The sequence below is a fragment of the Chelonia mydas genome, chromosome 12 (genome assembly GCF_015237465.2).
Source record: "Chelonia mydas isolate rCheMyd1 chromosome 12, rCheMyd1.pri.v2, whole genome shotgun sequence".
NCBI classification, from domain to species: domain Eukaryota; kingdom Metazoa; phylum Chordata; order Testudines; family Cheloniidae; genus Chelonia; species Chelonia mydas.
In genome coordinates this window covers 39,266,035-39,282,561 of record NC_051252.2, presented here as the reverse complement: position 1 = coordinate 39,282,561, position 16,527 = coordinate 39,266,035, and the positions used below count along the sequence as shown (strand labels likewise).

Genomic DNA, 16,527 nt, shown 5'->3' with positions numbered 1-16,527 from the left:
AACTCGCTGCTGCAGGATGTTAGAGGCAAGTAGCTTAGCAAGAGTCAAAGCTGGGCTTAGCCATTGACAGGATCACCATGGTGCCTGTGGCGAGGTCAGCGAGGCTAGGGAAAGCAGGGGCCTTGCTCCTCCTACTCGTGGAAGAAGCCGGTGGCCAGGTGGACTCAGGAAGGAAAAGTCCCTCCATTGGGGGATAGCGCTGCTGGATGGGGGTGCGTTCCGGGGACTACCCTTCCCCTGGAGCATCCAGCATTGGCTGGGCTTGGAGACGGGCTGCAGGCTGCCTGGGCCAGCGCTGTGCTGTGGTGTGGGACGGCCGGCTGCGTGGACCCCACTCTGTGCCAGTGTGACGGGGGAGCTGAGCTCAGGGCTGCAGCCAGACTTCGCTGGAGCCTGACGCTGATGCGCCCTGGCAGGCGTGAAAATGCCGCTGACAGTGCTCCCGGCTCCCGGCGTGGGGTGGGCTGCGGAGGAGCGCTCAGTGCCCCGGTAAGCATGCCAGCCCACATCAGGCACATGGCCATGGAGGCGCGGGAGCATGGCCCCATCCCGCCGGCTCCGCAGCAGCAGGGGGACCATCCCGCCCTTCGCTTATTGCTCTGTGCGCTCAGGCAGGTCTCACGAGCGGCTGCTTGAGCTGTGCTGCACCGAGCAAACCAACCTCCTGGTCCCCAGGCCAGAAGCGGGGACTGGGCGACAGGGGATGGATCACTTGGTGATTCCCTGGTCTGTTCACTCCCTCTGGGGCACCTGGCACTGGCCACTGTCAGTAGACAGGATACTGGGCTAGGTGGACCTTTGGTCTGACCCAGTCTGGTCGTTATGTTCAGAGTCCTGGGGGGAACCACCCCAAGGGGCAGCACCAGCTCCCGCACAAGCCGTACCACCTGCCCACCCGGAGCAGCAGCCATTCTCCCAGCAGCAGCCTAGCTGTGGAGCATCTGCTGTGATGAGCCCTGGGGTGCCAGGAGCACCCTGCGGAGCTAAGGGGCATAGGCTGCCAGAGCAGGAGCCCTGGCTGAAGCCAGGCCGGGAAGAAGGGGGCAGCCTGGAACCCTGGGGGTCTCTGTCCTCACCACAGGCACCTCCCCAGGCCTGGCCTGCATGCTGGGGAGACGTCGCCTGAGGGTGCTGGCAGGCAGTGATGGAGCCAAGCGGAGGGCCCAGCACCCTTCTCCAGAGGCCCTGCACGAGGGCAGCTGGCTTGGCACCCATGGGCTGTGGGAACCACCTCTCTGGGGCGGGGAGCGAAGTCCGGGAGGAACAGGGGGGTTAGGAGCAGGCTGGGGTTAGTGAACTCCTCTGCCAGTGTCAGAGCCGCCAGCCAGGGATGGGTGGCCTCGTGTGTGTGCAGTTCCCTGGGGAGCTGCTGCTGGGGCAGAGCACATGGCTCCAGCCACCCATTGTGGGACCCTATGGGCTCCCTTGCAGGTGGGGGGGACTGTGCCACACCTCACTGCATTTCCTGCCAGCCTTGGCCCACTCGGGGCCTGTCCAGGGGAAGGGGGCAGCAAGAATTGGTCGCTCTCAGGGCCCGAGGGTCCAAGGCCCCAAGGCAGTAAGTAAATGAGTGAGAAAGCAATGTAGGCTGCCCTGCATTGCACCCTGGGCGGAGGGGCCCAGCTCAGAGCCATGGCCAGGCCTGTACCTGGGCCCACTGATGGGAGGGTGGGTCACTGCTAGGGGAGGGATGCTGGGCCTGGGAAGGCAGCAGCTATCAGAGCTGGAGCTCTGCCTTGGGGCCTGAGGAGCTGGCGGGGGGGTTGGGGTGTTGACAGCCATTGGGACAGCAGGTGACCCCAGGTGGACACCCTCTGCCTCCATAGCATCAGCCTGACCAGAGCCTCTGCAGCTGGTCATGTGCCTTCGCAGAACGCCACCCGCGTGGGCTGGTCGTGTCCTCACGCTAGAGCCGCCGCGGGCAGACGCTGCGCTGGGGGCTGGAGACCTTTCTCTGGGCGGATTCACATAGCCTTGTCCATGGCATTGGCGCTGGCCCCGTGCTCCAAGCTGCAGGGAGTGAAGCTGACAGCTGGGAGCCGGCCACGGGCTAGTGGTGAAATGCTTCCACCCCTGCCGGCCCTGCTCGGTGTGGCGGGAAGGGGCTTAGCACGGAGGTTCAGTGGGTAAAGCGAGCTGGCAGAGCGCCATGCACCCAGCACTGGCGAAGGTGAGGGAGGATTCAGAACAAGCCCTCCTTAAGGATGGGGAGTGGCCAGGGACTGGCTTGCTGCCCCTCCTGCCATTCTTCCAGAGCCCTTCAATAGAGGCACAGAGCCCCCCAGGCTAGCCCAGGCCCCACCACAGCCAGGGCACTGCCTCATTCTGGCCTGGAGCACCCCCTGCTCTTCTGGGCCTGCACTGTGGTGCCCCTCCAGCCGTGCTCAAGCTGCATCCCTTTGCTAGACCTGGCAGGGGCTTCTCGAGCAGGAGCAGACTCATGCTGGCGCAGAGACACAGGATGGTGTTTGTACAAATAACATTTATTTAAACATGCAAAACAATGCAACCACGAGACACATCTTCCAGGAGCAGAGAGCCGGGCGGAGGTTGGCAGACAATGTGCCCAGCCCTGGGGCAGGAGGCCTTGTGCCAACTGGAGAACATGACTTTTCAGAGCTACGCTACGATGGAGGAACCAACACCAGGGCCTGGGGCTGCATGTCTCGTGAGCACCCCGAGCTCCCCTGCTTCAAGGATGGGACACCGAGCATGGTAGCTCACAGCGTGGAAGGGGCCTGATAAAATCGCAGCCTCTGAGAGGCGGAGGGGACGTAGGGCAGGCTGGGGAGGGCAGGCCACCCGCTGGCTGGAAGGACGGACCTGCCCAGCTGGGCACGACTCAACAGAGCAGACAGCTGGCTGGAGAAGGAACTGAAATGTGGGGCTTGGCCTTTGGCTGCTGGGGACCCCACAGCGAGCAGGGTGCTTGGGGCTGGCTTCCCCCTCTGCTGGGGCCACGGCTGCTCTTCACAGAACCGCCTGCTGCACCAGCCGTTTCTGTGCCCAGCCCGAATTCCGGCCAGGGTTTGGGAGTGAAGGTGCCAGCCACAGCAGCTGCTCGTGCCTCCCCTCTGCCCACGCCTAGCCTGGCCCTTCCTCCGCTGGGCCAGGGAGGAGAGAAAGGGGCTTAGAGAGAAGAGGGTCCTGGGTCCCCAGCAGGGAAAGCAGGCATCAGCTACCCTCGCTAGGCGGCGAGCCAGAGAGCAGAGTGACGCGGTGCAAGACAGCTGCTGCTCAGAGTCGACTCCCAGCTGAGCCCACCCATCCCGGCCGGGGACCGGAGCATGGGGCAGATGTACCAGGAGCCCTGTACAAGGGAGCAGGGGGCGCTTAGAGCGCACACAGTTCAAGAGGGCTTCGCAAAGGCCTCAGATCTTCCCTTCTAGGGTCAGGGTCTTCAGGTCAGCTGGCGAGCTGGCGCACAGCACCGCGTGGGAGACGCTCCCCTTCTCGACCAGGGAGGCCACTGCCTCGCCCACCTCCAGGTGACTCACGTAGCCGGGGCGCAAACGCTCCGGGGTTGCCACCCCCATGTCAATCTTCACCTGCAGGGGAAAGTGGAGGCAGTTACGCCAAGGCCGTCCACCACCGGCTGGCCAGGAGGGGACGCCCTCACCCTGGGGAGGGTGGAGCAGAGTCCCTCGCCCGCATTAATACCCACAAACCTGCCCCAGCTGCAAGAGGCCCCGTTACTTGTATCCTGGAGCCGGACCCCACTGAGCCGGGCGCTGGCCAGACACATGGTGGGGCCTGGGCTGCCCAAAGGGGCTGTCAAGCAACAGCTCCCGTGAGCAGCAGCACTGGGCGCTTTTGCTGACCTACACGAGATGCCAGCCAGTAGGGGCTAGCACCAGGTCAGCGGGGGGCCAGGCCTCGCTGGGCTCCGCTCCATTCCCCTCCAGGCCCTGGAGAGGGGGCAGGGAGAGCTGTGAGTGCCCCTCCACCCCGGCCAGGGGGCACTGACCTCGTTCAGCTTGCAGGGCACGTCTGGGTACTCCTCCCGGACCACCCGGCAGAAGGCCAGTGCGCCCGCGGCCCCCAGTGTCAGGAACCCGGTGCCTGGCATGAGGAGACGCTCACCAGCCCCTCCTGAAACAGAGAGAGCCCGTTGCAGCGATAGGGTGGGGGGTGCAAGCAAGGGGCAGCGGCGCCTGAAGCTGCACGCTCCTTGCAGCCCCGACTCACCAGCACCCCACAGCTGCACATGTGGCAGCCCCTGCTGGCCCAGTCAGCGGCGAGGGGCACTGGCAGAGCAGGGGAAGGGGTGCAGAGGGTCGGTATCTCCCGTCGCCGGGGGCTGGGCCTCCCCTCACCTGTGATGAAGGTGTAGGAGCCGCTGGGATTCTCCTTGACCAGAGGGAAGAATGCTTTCCAGGACGTGAAGGTGCTCAGCAGCAGCGTTTCCAGGACCTGGGAGGGGGGACACGGGGCAGACACGACGGTTTTCTTTCCTGCAGCCGCGTCCCACCCTCCTGCCCCCATCATCCCTCCGGTGCAGGCTGCTGATCTGTGCATCCCGAGACAAGGCCCTGGGCCAACGGGGCCTGGCTGCTGCCCTTTGGAGACAGTCCAGCACTCTGGGTAAGCAAGTCCACTGCCCTGTCCTGGGATGGAGCCTGGAGCCGGGCCTGTTCCCTCCCGCAGGGGCCGAGCCTGTTGTCTCCACGGCACTCCCAGCCGGTACTGGCCTGAGGCCTTGCACAGGGTGGCGCTACCGGGCTGCGGCTTCACAAGAGCACAGTGGAGTCTGGATCCCGGCCTAACTCCCCCAGCATCCCCACCGGCCCTCCCTGAAGGCTTGCTGCCGCCTCCTCCCCAGAGCCAGCTGCATTGCCTGCCCACACCCACCCAGTGGAGCTCCTGCAGCGTCTGAGTGTGGGGAGGCCCTCCCTGCCACCAGCTGAAGCCCAGCGACGACACCACATCCGTGACCTTCCCGACGCTCTTCAGCAGGGCTCCCTTGGTGGCCTCCGCTCCCTCCTCGGACCCTGGAAGGATTTCAGCAGCAAGTGAGTGAGTGCCCCTGGGCTGGGCCCAGCCCTGCAATTGCAAGGGGCACAGAGAAGGCCCTGCGGGTGGAACCCAGCCCTGACCTCACCGCAGAGGGCTCCACGCAGGAGGGTCCTGGCCGATGACGTGTCTCTCTCTCTCTCTGGATGACGTGCCCTGCCCGCTGGGGAGCAAGTCTGACCAGGAGCCCTGGAGCAGGGGGAAGCCCAGCCTGCCAGCTGGACCTTGCTCGGGCATCACCAGCCTGAGTGGAACTGGATGCAGCGCCGTGCTCGAAGATAGATACCAATACGCAACGGGCCAGCTGGCTTGAACACTCCTCTCGGGCTCTTGTCCTCTCCTCCAGTGGGAGGAAGCCCTGGAATAAGGGGCTCCCTGGAGGGACAGCCTGACACCAAGTGTCTCCCCTGGGCACTGCTGTTATCAGCCCCACAGCTCCTCGGCCAGCGTCCCTGGGCATCCCGCTGGCAGAACTGCAGGCAGGCCTTACCCACGTCCCCGACGAGCGTGTGCAGACGGTCACGGGCTGGCGCCGGCACAAAGCTTCTCAGTTTCTCCAGCCTGGCTCCATCGCGGGAGACAACAGCGACTTGGAAACCTGCGGGCAAGAGGGTGGGGGGAGACGCGGCCTGAAGCACCCTGCAGCCGGCTGGAAAGGAGCTCGCAACGCGAGCACGGCCCCAGCACGGGCAGAGCCTCTGCCCAGTGCTTCCTGGGCCCGGGGCAGCAGCATTGTTCGGTTAGCAGGGCGGGGCCGCGGCTTGTCCCGCTGGGCGCCCTGGGACCAAGCCTGAGGTGGCTGCGCAGCTTGTGCTGGTGAGCGAGGGAGTCTCCGGAAGTGGGGAGAGCACCCTGGGCTAGGGAGGGAGACGCTCCGGGCCTCCGTTCCCCACTCTGCCACTGGCTCCCGGCCCCTTGAATCTCCGTCCCCCGCTGGGGTGGGGTACTAGCACTCCTCCAGGAGCGGTACGACAGGAGAGCGGGGGGGTGGGCCAGCTGCTGCATGCTCTGGGCTAGCACAGGGAGGCCCTGTGAGCCGGGGTGATGCAAGGACCCTTCGCCTTCCCCTCTTGCAGGGAGCTGCTCTCCCGGTCTCGTGTGACCCGCCCAGCACCGGGCCCGGGGCGAGCTTTGGCCTTGTGGCTCACAATGCCATGTCACGGGGCCCGTGCTCGGGGCAGATCGCTTGGGGCGGAGGTGGAGCTGCCCCAGATCTCCCCTGGGATGGGGCCTCCTTCACCACCGCTTTGTGCAACACGTGCAAACCCGGCTGTGCCAGCGCCACGCTCCTGCCAACCCCCACCGCAGGCTTCTGGTGCTCGGCTGGGCGTGGCGCTGTCAGGAGAAAAACACAGAGTCCTCTCTCTCCCCCATTTATGCCCCATCACATGGCTCTCCCTTCAAACACAGGCTGGAAGCAGAGACGTTCATCAGGGCATCGCCCCGTGTCACGGAGTCCCTGGGCGATGCTCTGGAACTGCTCCCCATGAAGCCAGGCAGGACTCTGGGGAAGTCTCCTCTCTGGGAGCAGCCTGTCTTCAGGGCAAAAAGGTCACACGGCTTCCACCTTCCTGGGTCTGACCTCGGAGCATTCAGCATCCTCTGCCCCTCCGTGCACTTCCCACAGCGAGTCCGCCCAGGCGGGGTCCTGGGGAAGCCAGAGGGTCCTGCCCCCCAACTCCGCAGTCAGACGGGACTCTCAGCCAGCCAGTAAAACAGAAGGTTTATTAGACGACAGGAACATGGTCTAACACAGAGCTTGTAGGTGCAGAGAACCAGACCCCTCAGCTGGGTCTATTTTGGGGGGCAGTGAGCCAGACAACCACGTCTGCCCTTCACTCCATGTCCCAGCCAGCTCCAAACTGAAAACTCCCTCCAGCCCCTCCTCCTCTGGGCTTTGTCCCTTTCCCGGGCCAGGAGGTCACCGGATTCCTTTGTTCTCCAACCCTTTAGCTCTCACCTTGCAGGGGGAAGGGCCCAGGCCATCAGTTGCCAGGAAACAGGGTGTCGGCCATTCTCTGTGTCCAGACCCCTGCACACACCTGCCCTCTAGGGCTCTGCAAGGATCATACACCCTTATCCCCCCACCTAGATACTTAAGAACTGCTTAGGTGAAACTGAGGCACCCCCACACTATTCAGAGGAAACATTAAGAACAGTCCCACTTCGTCACACCCCGATACAGAGCAAACAGCTCTGCCCACGCTGGGCCCCAGCCGCCTCCCACCCATGGATCTGAGTGGAGCCTTCTACCCATAAAACTAACCCTGGGCTGGAGGGTGCTGGCGTCCCCGAGATATTTGGGGCAAAGGGCACCAGAGCCAGGCTGCCGTGGGGTGAGCACTGGGGACTTGGGACCGTTGGGGGGCAGCAGGGTTTATCTAGGCAGGGGGTCAGGCTGGTACTTCTGAAAGGGAGTGGCTCTGATTTCTGCCCGAATCTGGCTTCCCAGGGCCCGTACCCTACGCAACAGCAGAACCAGACGGCTGGGAACCATCCCCTGGCCCCAGGGGGCGGACGAGATGGACCCTCACAGCTCTGCTGCCTAGAACTCCGCAGCTGGACCACGAACGTGGACGCCAGGCAGGCAAGAGGCAGAGCCAGGCTCCAGCCAGGCAGAGAGGAGGCACAGCATGCAGGTGCAGGGCACAGGAGCGCCCAGGGCAGGCAAGGCACCCAGCATTGTGCCATCGCCGGCAGAATTCGCACAGGCAGCTCTGCCAGGGCACTCGCCCCTCCTGCACGGCCGTGGCTGAGCCGGGAGCTGTGCGTGCCCCGGCCGGCCCATGCCCTTTGCTCGCTCGGGTGGGACAGGCTGAGCAGCCTGTGGGGGCAGCAGGAACGCCCAGCGGGTTTCCCCTGGCTCTCTCACGGAGAGGTCTCGGTCCCCACCCAGCAGGGTGCTCTCAGCTCAGCTCCAGCCCAGCGCCGGCCGCTGCCTGGCCAGGACACAATAGCATTTTGGCCCTGTTGCTGCCCCAGATCAAAGTGCCTGCAACCATCCAGGGGCTGCTCTTAGCAGGCAGGGGCTGGCGTCACCTGCTAGCTGTGGGTCAGGTCCCCAGCAGCTGGGGTCTAGTGTGAGTCTTCGCTCACACTGGGGGAGGCTCCCAGCATGGCAGCCAGGGGAAGCCCATGTTGCACCTGCCGGCCTGCATGTGGCTGTGGTTAGAAAACAAATCAACCAACTCCCCATCGTCACCCACTCCGCCGGCTGCCCCTACCTCTCTCCAGCAGTGACTTCACTATCCCGGATCCCACCGTGCCAGCCCCCCCAAGCACCACGACCACTCTGTCCGAGGCAGACATCCCGGCGAGGTATCGACAGAGCCACAGCAGGGCAGCCACCAACCGGGCTGTGGCTGCTCCCCGGCAAGGAAATAAGTAGGGAAGGTGCATACCCAGCTCCACCCCCAACTCCCACGGCCACACCCACCACCCACTTAGCCCCGCCTCCTGCTTCTGCCCCCACCCCTCCTTTGCCTCCTGTCTCACCCATTGTTTCCCTTCGGACTCAGTGGGCCTGAGACAAATGCCCTGTCGGGCCACCCTGGATGCCAGTGCAGGGCTGAGTGCCTCGGCCAGTCCAGCCACACGCGTCTCAGTGGTGGGGCTCCCACCCCTGCCTCTGGGAGACGCCGCCAAACTGCCAGTCTCCTGGGGCCGTTCCTCCCTGCTCTGCTCCGGCCTGTGTGGTCCATGCCAGCCCTCCCCTCGGCCACTGCCCCCTCCTGGCAGTCGTTTAGCTAGCGAGGTCGGCCAGGCCCTCACAGCTCGCTCCCTCTGCCCACCTCGGTGGGTTCCTCGCCAGCGCAGAGGTGCCTAGGGCGAGCGCAGCGCCCTGTCCACAATGCCATCTCCTGCTCTCTGCAGCTCCTCACGGCCTGCTCCCTCCTCTCCCGGCCTGGGCTCTGCATCCAGCTCCCCCTCTGGGAGTGCCCCAGGGAGCTGCCACCTCTGATCTGAGGCTCCTCGTGCATGTCTGACGCCTCCTCTTCTGGGCCGCTCTGCACAGACAGCTCCCCGGCGTGCCCCCGGCTCCCTCCTCACTCTCTGGGCAGGGTAGCCTCTGACACGGGGCCACCCCGTCCTCCGGGATTTCCCCATTGCTGCAGAGCAGGGACCAGGGGCTGCCATTGTGCAGGTGCTAACTCGGGGCAGGGTGGGTTCCTCTACACACCAAGACCCACTATCCTGTTGACTCCTTTGCCCTCTGATCTGTTCAAGCCACAGACCCGGCTGCCTCTCGCTCCCGTTCCCACCACCCCTGCTCGTAGCTACCATCTCTGGGAGGCTGCTCCCCGGCATTGCGCTCCTCTGGCTCGCCCCTGGCTCCCCCTTGCCCCTGGCTGTGTGTCATACAGCAGCCTCCCAGCTTCCCCTCTGCTTCCCTCACCTCAACTTCTTCTCGAGCAGGAGGAGCAGCCATGAGCCGAGCTCCCTCTCCTCCCCTGCCCAGCCCCATGAGCCTGAACTCTCCATCAGCCCTCCCACCTCCTCGTCACGCCGGCCACACGTGCTGCGGCCTGCGCGCGAGTCCCGTCAGCTCCCCAGCTCCGGGCCGTGCTGCCCACCCCGCGGCCTGGCTACCTCCTCCCACACAGAGCAACACAGCCATGTGCCCACAGGCGGCCGTGGGCTCCCCGTGGGCTTCAGGATCCGGTTCAAAATGGCCCAGCCGACCTCTCTGCTCTCTCTGCTCCTCTGCCGGCTCCGTGGAGGGGAGAGCCCTCCCCTCTGTCGCTCTTTGCTCTGGGGGGACCGGCTGCGTGACCAGGGCCTGATGCAGGTGGGTGCCCCAGCCAATCCCTTCCCCGCAATACATGAGTTGGGGCCGGGGTGTGTTTGTGTCTGTCTTTCCGTGAGGTTAGCACTGCCAGTCCTGCAGCCGGACAGCCCCCACATCACCCCCTCCACTGTGGGTGTGCTTCCCAGGGCCAGGCCGAGCTAACCTTCCTGCCCCCAGCCCCTCCACGCCCTGCAGCAGAACCAGCCTGCGGCCTGTGCTCTCCGTGGGCCGGCCAGCCCGCTGCGGGTGCATTAGCACTGGTCTCAGGCAGTGCCCACTGTGGCAGGCTTGGCCCCGCCCCAGGAGCTCACTATAAAGACAAGGGCGGCTGCAGCCAGCTCCTATGATGCCAATAGGATGCATCCCTTGGGCAGGGCGCCTGCCTGGTGGGCAAAGCCTGGGCATAACCCTGCTCCAGTGGTCACAGCTCCCCACCCAGGTGCTGTGCTCAGTGGGGCTGGTTCTAGCCCCACGGCACCATCTAGCGTTGGAACCAGGAGTATCCCCCTTAGTGACAGGCGGACTGTCACCACAGCAGGCTGAGGGGCTCGAGCTGGGACCCTGGCCAAGGCTGGGTGGGGAGGGGGTTTCCCCTGTGTTGGGTGCATTTACCCACTACCTGTGACCACCGCCATTGCATGGAGGGTTTGGGGGCAATGTGGCTTCCAGTCAGCAGAGCTGTGCTGTGGCCATGGGCTGAGGGGGTGGCAGTAGCTAGCGAGGCCTCTGCGGAGGCCAGGAATGGAGGCCAAGGGAAGGCGCTGGTGCCCTGGGGAGATCCTGGTCTGCTGGGCACCACTAGTGTGGCTAGTGGCTTCTTGCCCTCCCACTGGCCCAGCCAAGTTCTGGGGTGGGACGGGGGCAGATGGCTGGGCAAAAGCCTCCAGGCCTGGGGGTGCCCTGGGGTGGGCGGCTCTGCCCAGGGTGCTGTGGTGGGATGGGGGCAGGCAGGCAGGCGGAAGCCTCTGGCAGGGAGAGGGGTGTGGGAAGAAGCCCCAGGGGGGCTGGGGGTGCCCTGGGGTGGGGGGTCCTGCTGGGGGTGCCGCAGGTGGGATGGGGATGGGCAGGCGGACAGAAGCCTCTGGGTGGGACAAGGAAGAAGCCCCAGGGGGGCTGGGGGTGCCCTGGGGTGGGGGGTCCTGCCGGGGGTGCCGCAAGTGGGACGGGGGCAGGTGGGTGGGTGCCCTGGGGTGCTCTGGGCAGGGGTCCCTGGGTGCGGTCTCTGGCCAGGCCCAGCCCCCCTCTCTGGGCTCCGCAGGCGTCCCACGGGGGAACCAGGCCCCCCTGCAGCTCCACGCCCGATGCCGAGCTCAGGGGCCCCCGGCGACACAGCCCGCCTGGGCCCGGCACGGAGAGGGTTAACCCCTCCAGTGGGCGGGGCGTCGGGAAGCCCCGCCTCTCGGCACGTGACCACCGCGGGCCAGGGGGCGGAACGAGAGGAAACCGGAACTTGTTGCCTGGCGGAGGAGCGGAGAGACCCCGGGCCGGCAGGTGAGTGGAGCCCGGGGGCCCCCGCCTCGCAGCCCCCCCAAGCCACAGGGGGCGTGGCCGCCGCCTCGCAGCCCCCCCCACGCCACAGGGGGCGTGGTCTCCGCCTCGCAGCCCCCCCACGCCACAGAGGGGGCGTGGCCCCCGCCTCGCAACCCCCCTGACGCTACGGAGGGGGCGTGGCCTCTCAGCCCCTGCCCCTTACCCCAAGGATGGGGGAGGGGTCTCTGTGTCTCAGCCCCTCCCCCTTTTGCCCCCTACACCAGAGGGAGGGGCCGGGTATGTCTGGGTATCAAAGGTGTCTTTGGGGGTGACCAGGCCAGTCCTGGAGGGAGAGGCAAAGGGTTGGCCCCGCCCCCCCAGCCCCCTTCCCCAGGCAGGGCACCGGCTGCTGAGAAGTGGGGCAGCGCAGTCCCTCCAGCCCCGGGGAGGGGTGGCTGGCAGTGTCTGAGGGAATCGCTAAGGGGGGGGGAAGCTGTCCTGACTCTTGGTGGTGGACTTGGAGCGGGGCAGGGCAGGGCAAAGCTGCCCCTATATGGGTTGCCCGGGACTTTCTGGTGGCCCTGGGTGGGTGCTGCCATTCGTGGGCTCTTCGCCGCTCACCCCTGCCCTCTCTGCCGTCTAGGATGGGCTCCAGCGCCCTGGTGCAGCAGGAGTACAGGAAGTGTCTGGAGAGGGATTTCCGAAGGGGCCACACTGGGGTCTGCACTGACCTGGCCCTGTGGGATTTGCTGTGGCAGCGCCTGCTGGAGGATCCGGAGCTGCACTGCACCCTGCGGAACGACGTCTTTGCCACGCTCGCCAGCAGCCTTCAGGGATGGGACGACTTGCCCTTGGCACTCAGGGGGCTGGCCAGGGCCTTTGAGGTCCTTGAGCTGGCAGCTGTCAATCTACACCTGCTCCCTTGGCGCAAGGAGTTCAGCACAATCAAGGTGAGCGTTGGTGTGTGGTCATGGTGCCGCCTGGCTGCACCGGTGTGTCTCTTGGGCATGCTGGATAGAGACAGGGAGCTGCTGAAGCAGTGTGGAGGGGCCATTCCGAGCAAATCACTGAAGAGAGAGAGGGTCACTCCAGGGACTTCAGCACAGATTTCCTGGCTCCAAATTCCCCAGGGGAATAGAATATTCAGGCCCTCCCTTGTGTAGCTGATGATTACACTCGTGCCCAGACAGATCTGGGATTTGTTAAAGAGACCCTCTCAATGGGAGAGGCGCAGTCTAACCCCAGTACCAGGAGTCAGGAACGATCCTTGCTGAAGCAGCATAGGGGTGTGTAGGGCCTTTAGACAAAGGGATTCCACCATGATGGAAACCCTGCCTGTGCCTATATGGCCCCGAGTGGCTAGAATGTGAAGGGGTAGAGGTACTTCGTCTCTGGGCAGTGTTACTCTTTGTATGACCATCGCACAGTCTTGGGTTCAAGGATCTTAGCAACATGATTGGGAAAGCCACAGAAATGGGCCATGGGCTTAGGGCTGTGTAGGACCTGAGACTAGCTGGTTCCTTGATGGAGTGGGTCGTGTCTCCAAAGGAACCCCGATGCAGCAGGGGCAGGTCCTGAGGCACCCGCAGCTGATGTTAGACAGGAAGGTGAACCAAGGTGAGGAGGGGCACCACAGGGAGTTGTGGCATCCTCTGGTGGCTGTGCTGCCTGGAGCGCCCTCCCCACGGGGGCAGTCTGGAGGCTAGTGGTGGCCTGCAGTGACCATGCTTTGGGCTGTTGGGCGGGGGCTGAGAATTCAAGGTGTGCTCAGGCTGCCATGGGCTTGGTGGTGCTGATTGCTAACAGGGTGACTAATTGCTCATTAGGGAGGAGTGGCGACGTCACCTGGTTAGACTGGCTGGGGGTCGACTAGCTGTGTGCTCAGCAAATAACGCGGTGCTTCTGTTACAGATGTTCTCGGGGGTGTACGTGCACTCCCTACAGGCAGCGCTGTCAGACAGTGTCATCGCAAAGAGCTTCCACAGGATGGGATATGTGAAGAGAGATGACCATCACCTCGTGGTGTCCCACCCACCCCCGGGAGCTGAGCTTCTCCAAGCTGCCTGTGGCTTCTTTGCAGCAAGGGTGGAGTGTGAGATCCTGGGGGAGATCCTACGGCAGCTCGGGCCATGCCCAGTGTCTGCTGAAGACCTGCTACAGGTGCGAAGGGGCGCCAGGGACCTGCATGACTGTGTGGAGAAGCTGAAGAGACTTGTTAGATGGCCGAAAGGCAGAGAGCCCAGAGCCAAGGCGGCTCCTGGCAGTGCTGAAAGCATTGATCTCTATGGGGATGAGCTGAAAAGCCCAGAGGCTGCGAATCTATACAGTGCCCCCTTGGGAGCCAGGTTGCAATCATCCCCATGGGGTTTGTCCTCCCAGGAGCTACATAGGCCTTCCATCTGGGAACAGAACTCCAACCTGTGGAGTGAGGCTGTTGGAGTACCTTGTCCTGAGGATCTCGGGGGAAATGAGGGAAGGATCTGGGACAACGGGGGGGCTAGCAAGTCCGGCCAGGAGCAGCCTTATAGAAATGGGCCCAACTCAGAGGCTGCTGCCTTCTCTTTTATCTCCTTAAGACGGGAGCTTAGCAGGATCAGTGACTCAGTCTCTCCTGAGAATGTGGAGAGCACAAATCCTGCTCTGAGCTCCCCTTCTGACACTGCAGTGCTCGAGCCACACGGGGCAGCAAGCTGCCTAATGCCCCGCTCTGCTGGCAAGGTTATGCCCTTGGAGTGCAGAGCTGCCAGCATCTGGCCAAAGGCTGCAGAGAGCCCATGGGAGCTACCGCCTGCTGCCCCATGGCTAGAGAGCAGCGAAAGGGAGGTGCTAGAGTCACCGTGCTACCAGCTGCATTCATGCCTGATCCGAGGTGCTCTCCCTTCCTACTGCTGTGCCACATGCTGCCTGCTCCATGCCAGCGGCTGCGATGCCATGCAGACCTGCAGGAGTAGCCACTGCATGGAGGAACTGCAGAGCGAGAAGCAGAAGCTCCTGTGGTTAAAGAGGACCGAGGTGGACATGCTGCTGAACGAAGGCTCTGGGGCTCGGCCCTAGCTACAGGACGAGCTGCCTCCCCAGGGCCTGCAAATGCTGTGGGATATGCCAACCAAATCCTACCTCTGGCGGAAGCATCAGGACTTGCTTGATGCCACCTGGTTCTGTTCTAGGGGAAACCTCTGGTGGCAGAGCTGCTTTCCCTCCCCCACCCCGATAGAGCAGTGCTCCCTAGAGACTTGCCCCAGATCCTCCCCTGCTGTAGCTGCCTACACTAACCCTGCCCTACGTTCAACACTACTACTCTTCCCTCCCAACTCCTATGAGCCAATTCCAGGGATCGGCCTCTGCTGTGTCTCTGGCATGATCTCCTGGCCCTGCTTAGTCACTGCTCTAGCTTCCCTCTGCCAGAGGAGCTGGGGCCTCTTAGCTCACAGGCTTCTCAGGACAGCCTGAAATATCGGACCTAGGTAAGGACAAGGAGAAACAAGAGACTTGCTCTTTTTCAAGCAATTCCTGGGAGTTGGTGGAAGGACACTGCTCCGTCCAGGTGCTCTGTGGCACGGCCCATGTGGACAGCTCTGCCCCAGGAGAGAAGATGGCTTTGGGGAAGATCTTGTGCTGTTTCCCACCTCATGCTGGTCCTACCCATTGCTTCTCAGGCTGACTGGCCTTAAGGTTCTGGATGGGACAAAAGGTGCCCAGAGGAAGAAGTGTGTGGGTTTAGGCTGGGCCCTGGCCCCTTCTGGCCCTGGGGGTTTGAGCTAGAGCAGCTTTTGCCCCAGACTCATGGGTCAGAAGGAAATGACAAACACTTTTAGCTGTGTGCATCTGCCCTTTATTGGGTGATGTGTCTCCCTCATCCTGCCTGGCTCAGCTGCTCAGGGTGAGTTTAAAGCCTTCAGGGAGTTAGCAAGCTAGGCTCTTGCACTGCAGTATCCCCTAGCACCAAATACCTTTCCTCATGAGCGCTGTGCGCTTTGGGTTCTCCAGAGTCAATGGTTGCTGGAGGTCGGAGGAAGGGTTACACCATTAGTCCCATGGGATGCAATGCATTAGGAGTTCCTTTGTGCTATGGTTGATGCTCCAGCTCCTTGGTCAGAGCTGTAGGGATTCAGTTACCATCTCCCCAGGGCTCAGCTCTGATGTCTCGGGACTACTCCTCCGCCTAGGTCACTGCTTGCACCTTTCCCGGGAAGCTGGTGGGTGCTTTGGGGCAGACCAAAGCTTCTCCCTCCACGTTAAGGGTTAAGTGGAATGGGCACTGGCTCCTGGAAATGACAGCCAATCCCCTTCCCATGTGCCTGTGTGCACAACCCAGCTGGAAACACAAAGGCAGCAGGATGCTGGACCCAGGAAAGCCAAAAAGAAAGGGAGCTGCCTCTTGCTGTGGCCTGGGGGTGGGCAAGGCCCCCTCTTGCTATGCTATTTAGAGTACCACTGCTCGGGCTCCCAGCTCAGACTCAGAAAGGGGAAGCTGAGAACACTGGGGACGTCCCCGTTTCAGTGTGAGGTGGCTGGAATCAGTGCCAGGAGCCAGGCGCTAAAGAGAACCGCCCCGAAAACCCACCCCAGGTCAGATCCAGTGCTGGGTGCTGTACCTTCCAGGGCACACCTGCCTTTCCGCTGGCCCACTGTCAGTCTGCACTGGCCAAGTACCCCAGCCCCTCTGGCTGGGTAAGGCCCCCTTCCCAACTCAGCGCTGACTGGTAAACCTCACCTCATTTCTGCTCTCCTCAGAACAAAGAACAAACATTCTCTATTACCTCCACAGTTACGTAATAAAGTGTTTTTCTTGCTAGCCTGGTATTCTGGCTCCCGGGTAGGGTGTGGGAGCAGGAGCAGCGTGAGTTCATCCCATGCCCCCACAAATTCCACCTGCCCTTTACCAGCGGCTCTTGCTTCAGCCTTTCATGTCCTTAACTCACTGAGGTCAGTGGCTCATTAACAGAGGGTGATCTTGTTCAGAAGCTCTAGGTGATGACGGGTAGAGGGGAAGCTGTGGCTACCCAAGCTGCTGAGAGTGCAGTGTGTCACAGGAGAATGAGTCAGAAGCCTTGAGCTCTCAGCACAAGACAAACAGGATTGGCTCAGGCCCCTGCTGGGGTGGAATTCCAAGGTAGGCACAGCTACTGGAGGAAGTGATGTCGCTGCTGCAGTACACTGGCTGAGGGGAGCGCACGAAGCCATCCCCTCACCTGCAGCTGGGCTGGGAATGCTTCTCACTGCAGCCCCGGGGTGCTCGGTGGGGAGGGAGGAGA

General features: G+C 63.3%; 2 protein-coding genes across 3 annotated transcripts; one reads left to right on the top strand and one right to left on the bottom strand.

Annotated features, from left to right (window-relative positions):
• Nucleotides 1-2,457: 2,457 nt before the first annotated feature.
• On the bottom strand, nt 2,458-9,482 carry LOC102931005. 2 transcript variants are annotated; one of them, XM_043526436.1, is made up of 7 exons: nt 9,410-9,482; nt 8,238-8,375; nt 5,504-5,611; nt 4,852-4,991; nt 4,317-4,413; nt 3,968-4,092; nt 2,458-3,548 (listed from the first exon to the last, which is right to left on the bottom strand). In XM_043526436.1, exons 2-7 carry the CDS (start codon nt 8,320-8,322, stop codon nt 3,372-3,374), a joined length of 732 nt encoding a protein of 243 aa, XP_043382371.1. In that variant the 5' UTR covers nt 8,323-8,375; nt 9,410-9,482; the 3' UTR covers nt 2,458-3,371. The 2 variants fall into 2 exon arrangements, with proteins under 2 accessions (XP_043382371.1, XP_037734023.2); XM_037878095.2 differs by lacking the exon at nt 9,410-9,482 and having other exon boundaries at nt 8,238-9,275.
• A 1,669-nt stretch (nt 9,483-11,151) lies between these two features.
• On the top strand, nt 11,152-16,067 carry SPATA2L (spermatogenesis associated 2 like). Its single transcript, XM_037877742.2, has 3 exons — nt 11,152-11,293; nt 11,916-12,222; nt 13,184-16,067. The coding sequence occupies exons 2-3, from the start codon at nt 11,917-11,919 to the stop codon at nt 14,324-14,326; spliced, it is 1,449 nt and encodes a 482-aa protein (XP_037733670.1). The 5' UTR covers nt 11,152-11,293; nt 11,916; the 3' UTR covers nt 14,327-16,067.
• Nucleotides 16,068-16,527: the final 460 nt, after the last annotated feature.

Excerpts from the sequence above, each read along its gene's own strand:
- LOC102931005 (XM_037878095.2), bottom strand. The coding sequence starts at position 8,412 with ATGCACCTTCCCTACTTATTTCCTTGCCGGGGAGCAGCCACAGCCCGG. Across the intron at positions 4,414-4,851 it reads CGCTGCAGGAGCTCCACTGG|GTCCTGGAAACGCTGCTGCT; the intron begins GTGGGTGTGGGC and ends CCCCCCTCCCAG. Across the intron at positions 4,093-4,316 it reads CTCCTACACCTTCATCACAG|GAGGGGCTGGTGAGCGTCTC; the intron begins GTGAGGGGAGGC and ends TCTCTGTTTCAG.
- SPATA2L (XM_037877742.2), top strand. The coding sequence starts at position 11,917 with ATGGGCTCCAGCGCCCTGGTGCAGCAGGAGTACAGGAAGTGTCTGGAG. Across the intron at positions 12,223-13,183 it reads AGGAGTTCAGCACAATCAAG|ATGTTCTCGGGGGTGTACGT; the intron begins GTGAGCGTTGGT and ends CTTCTGTTACAG.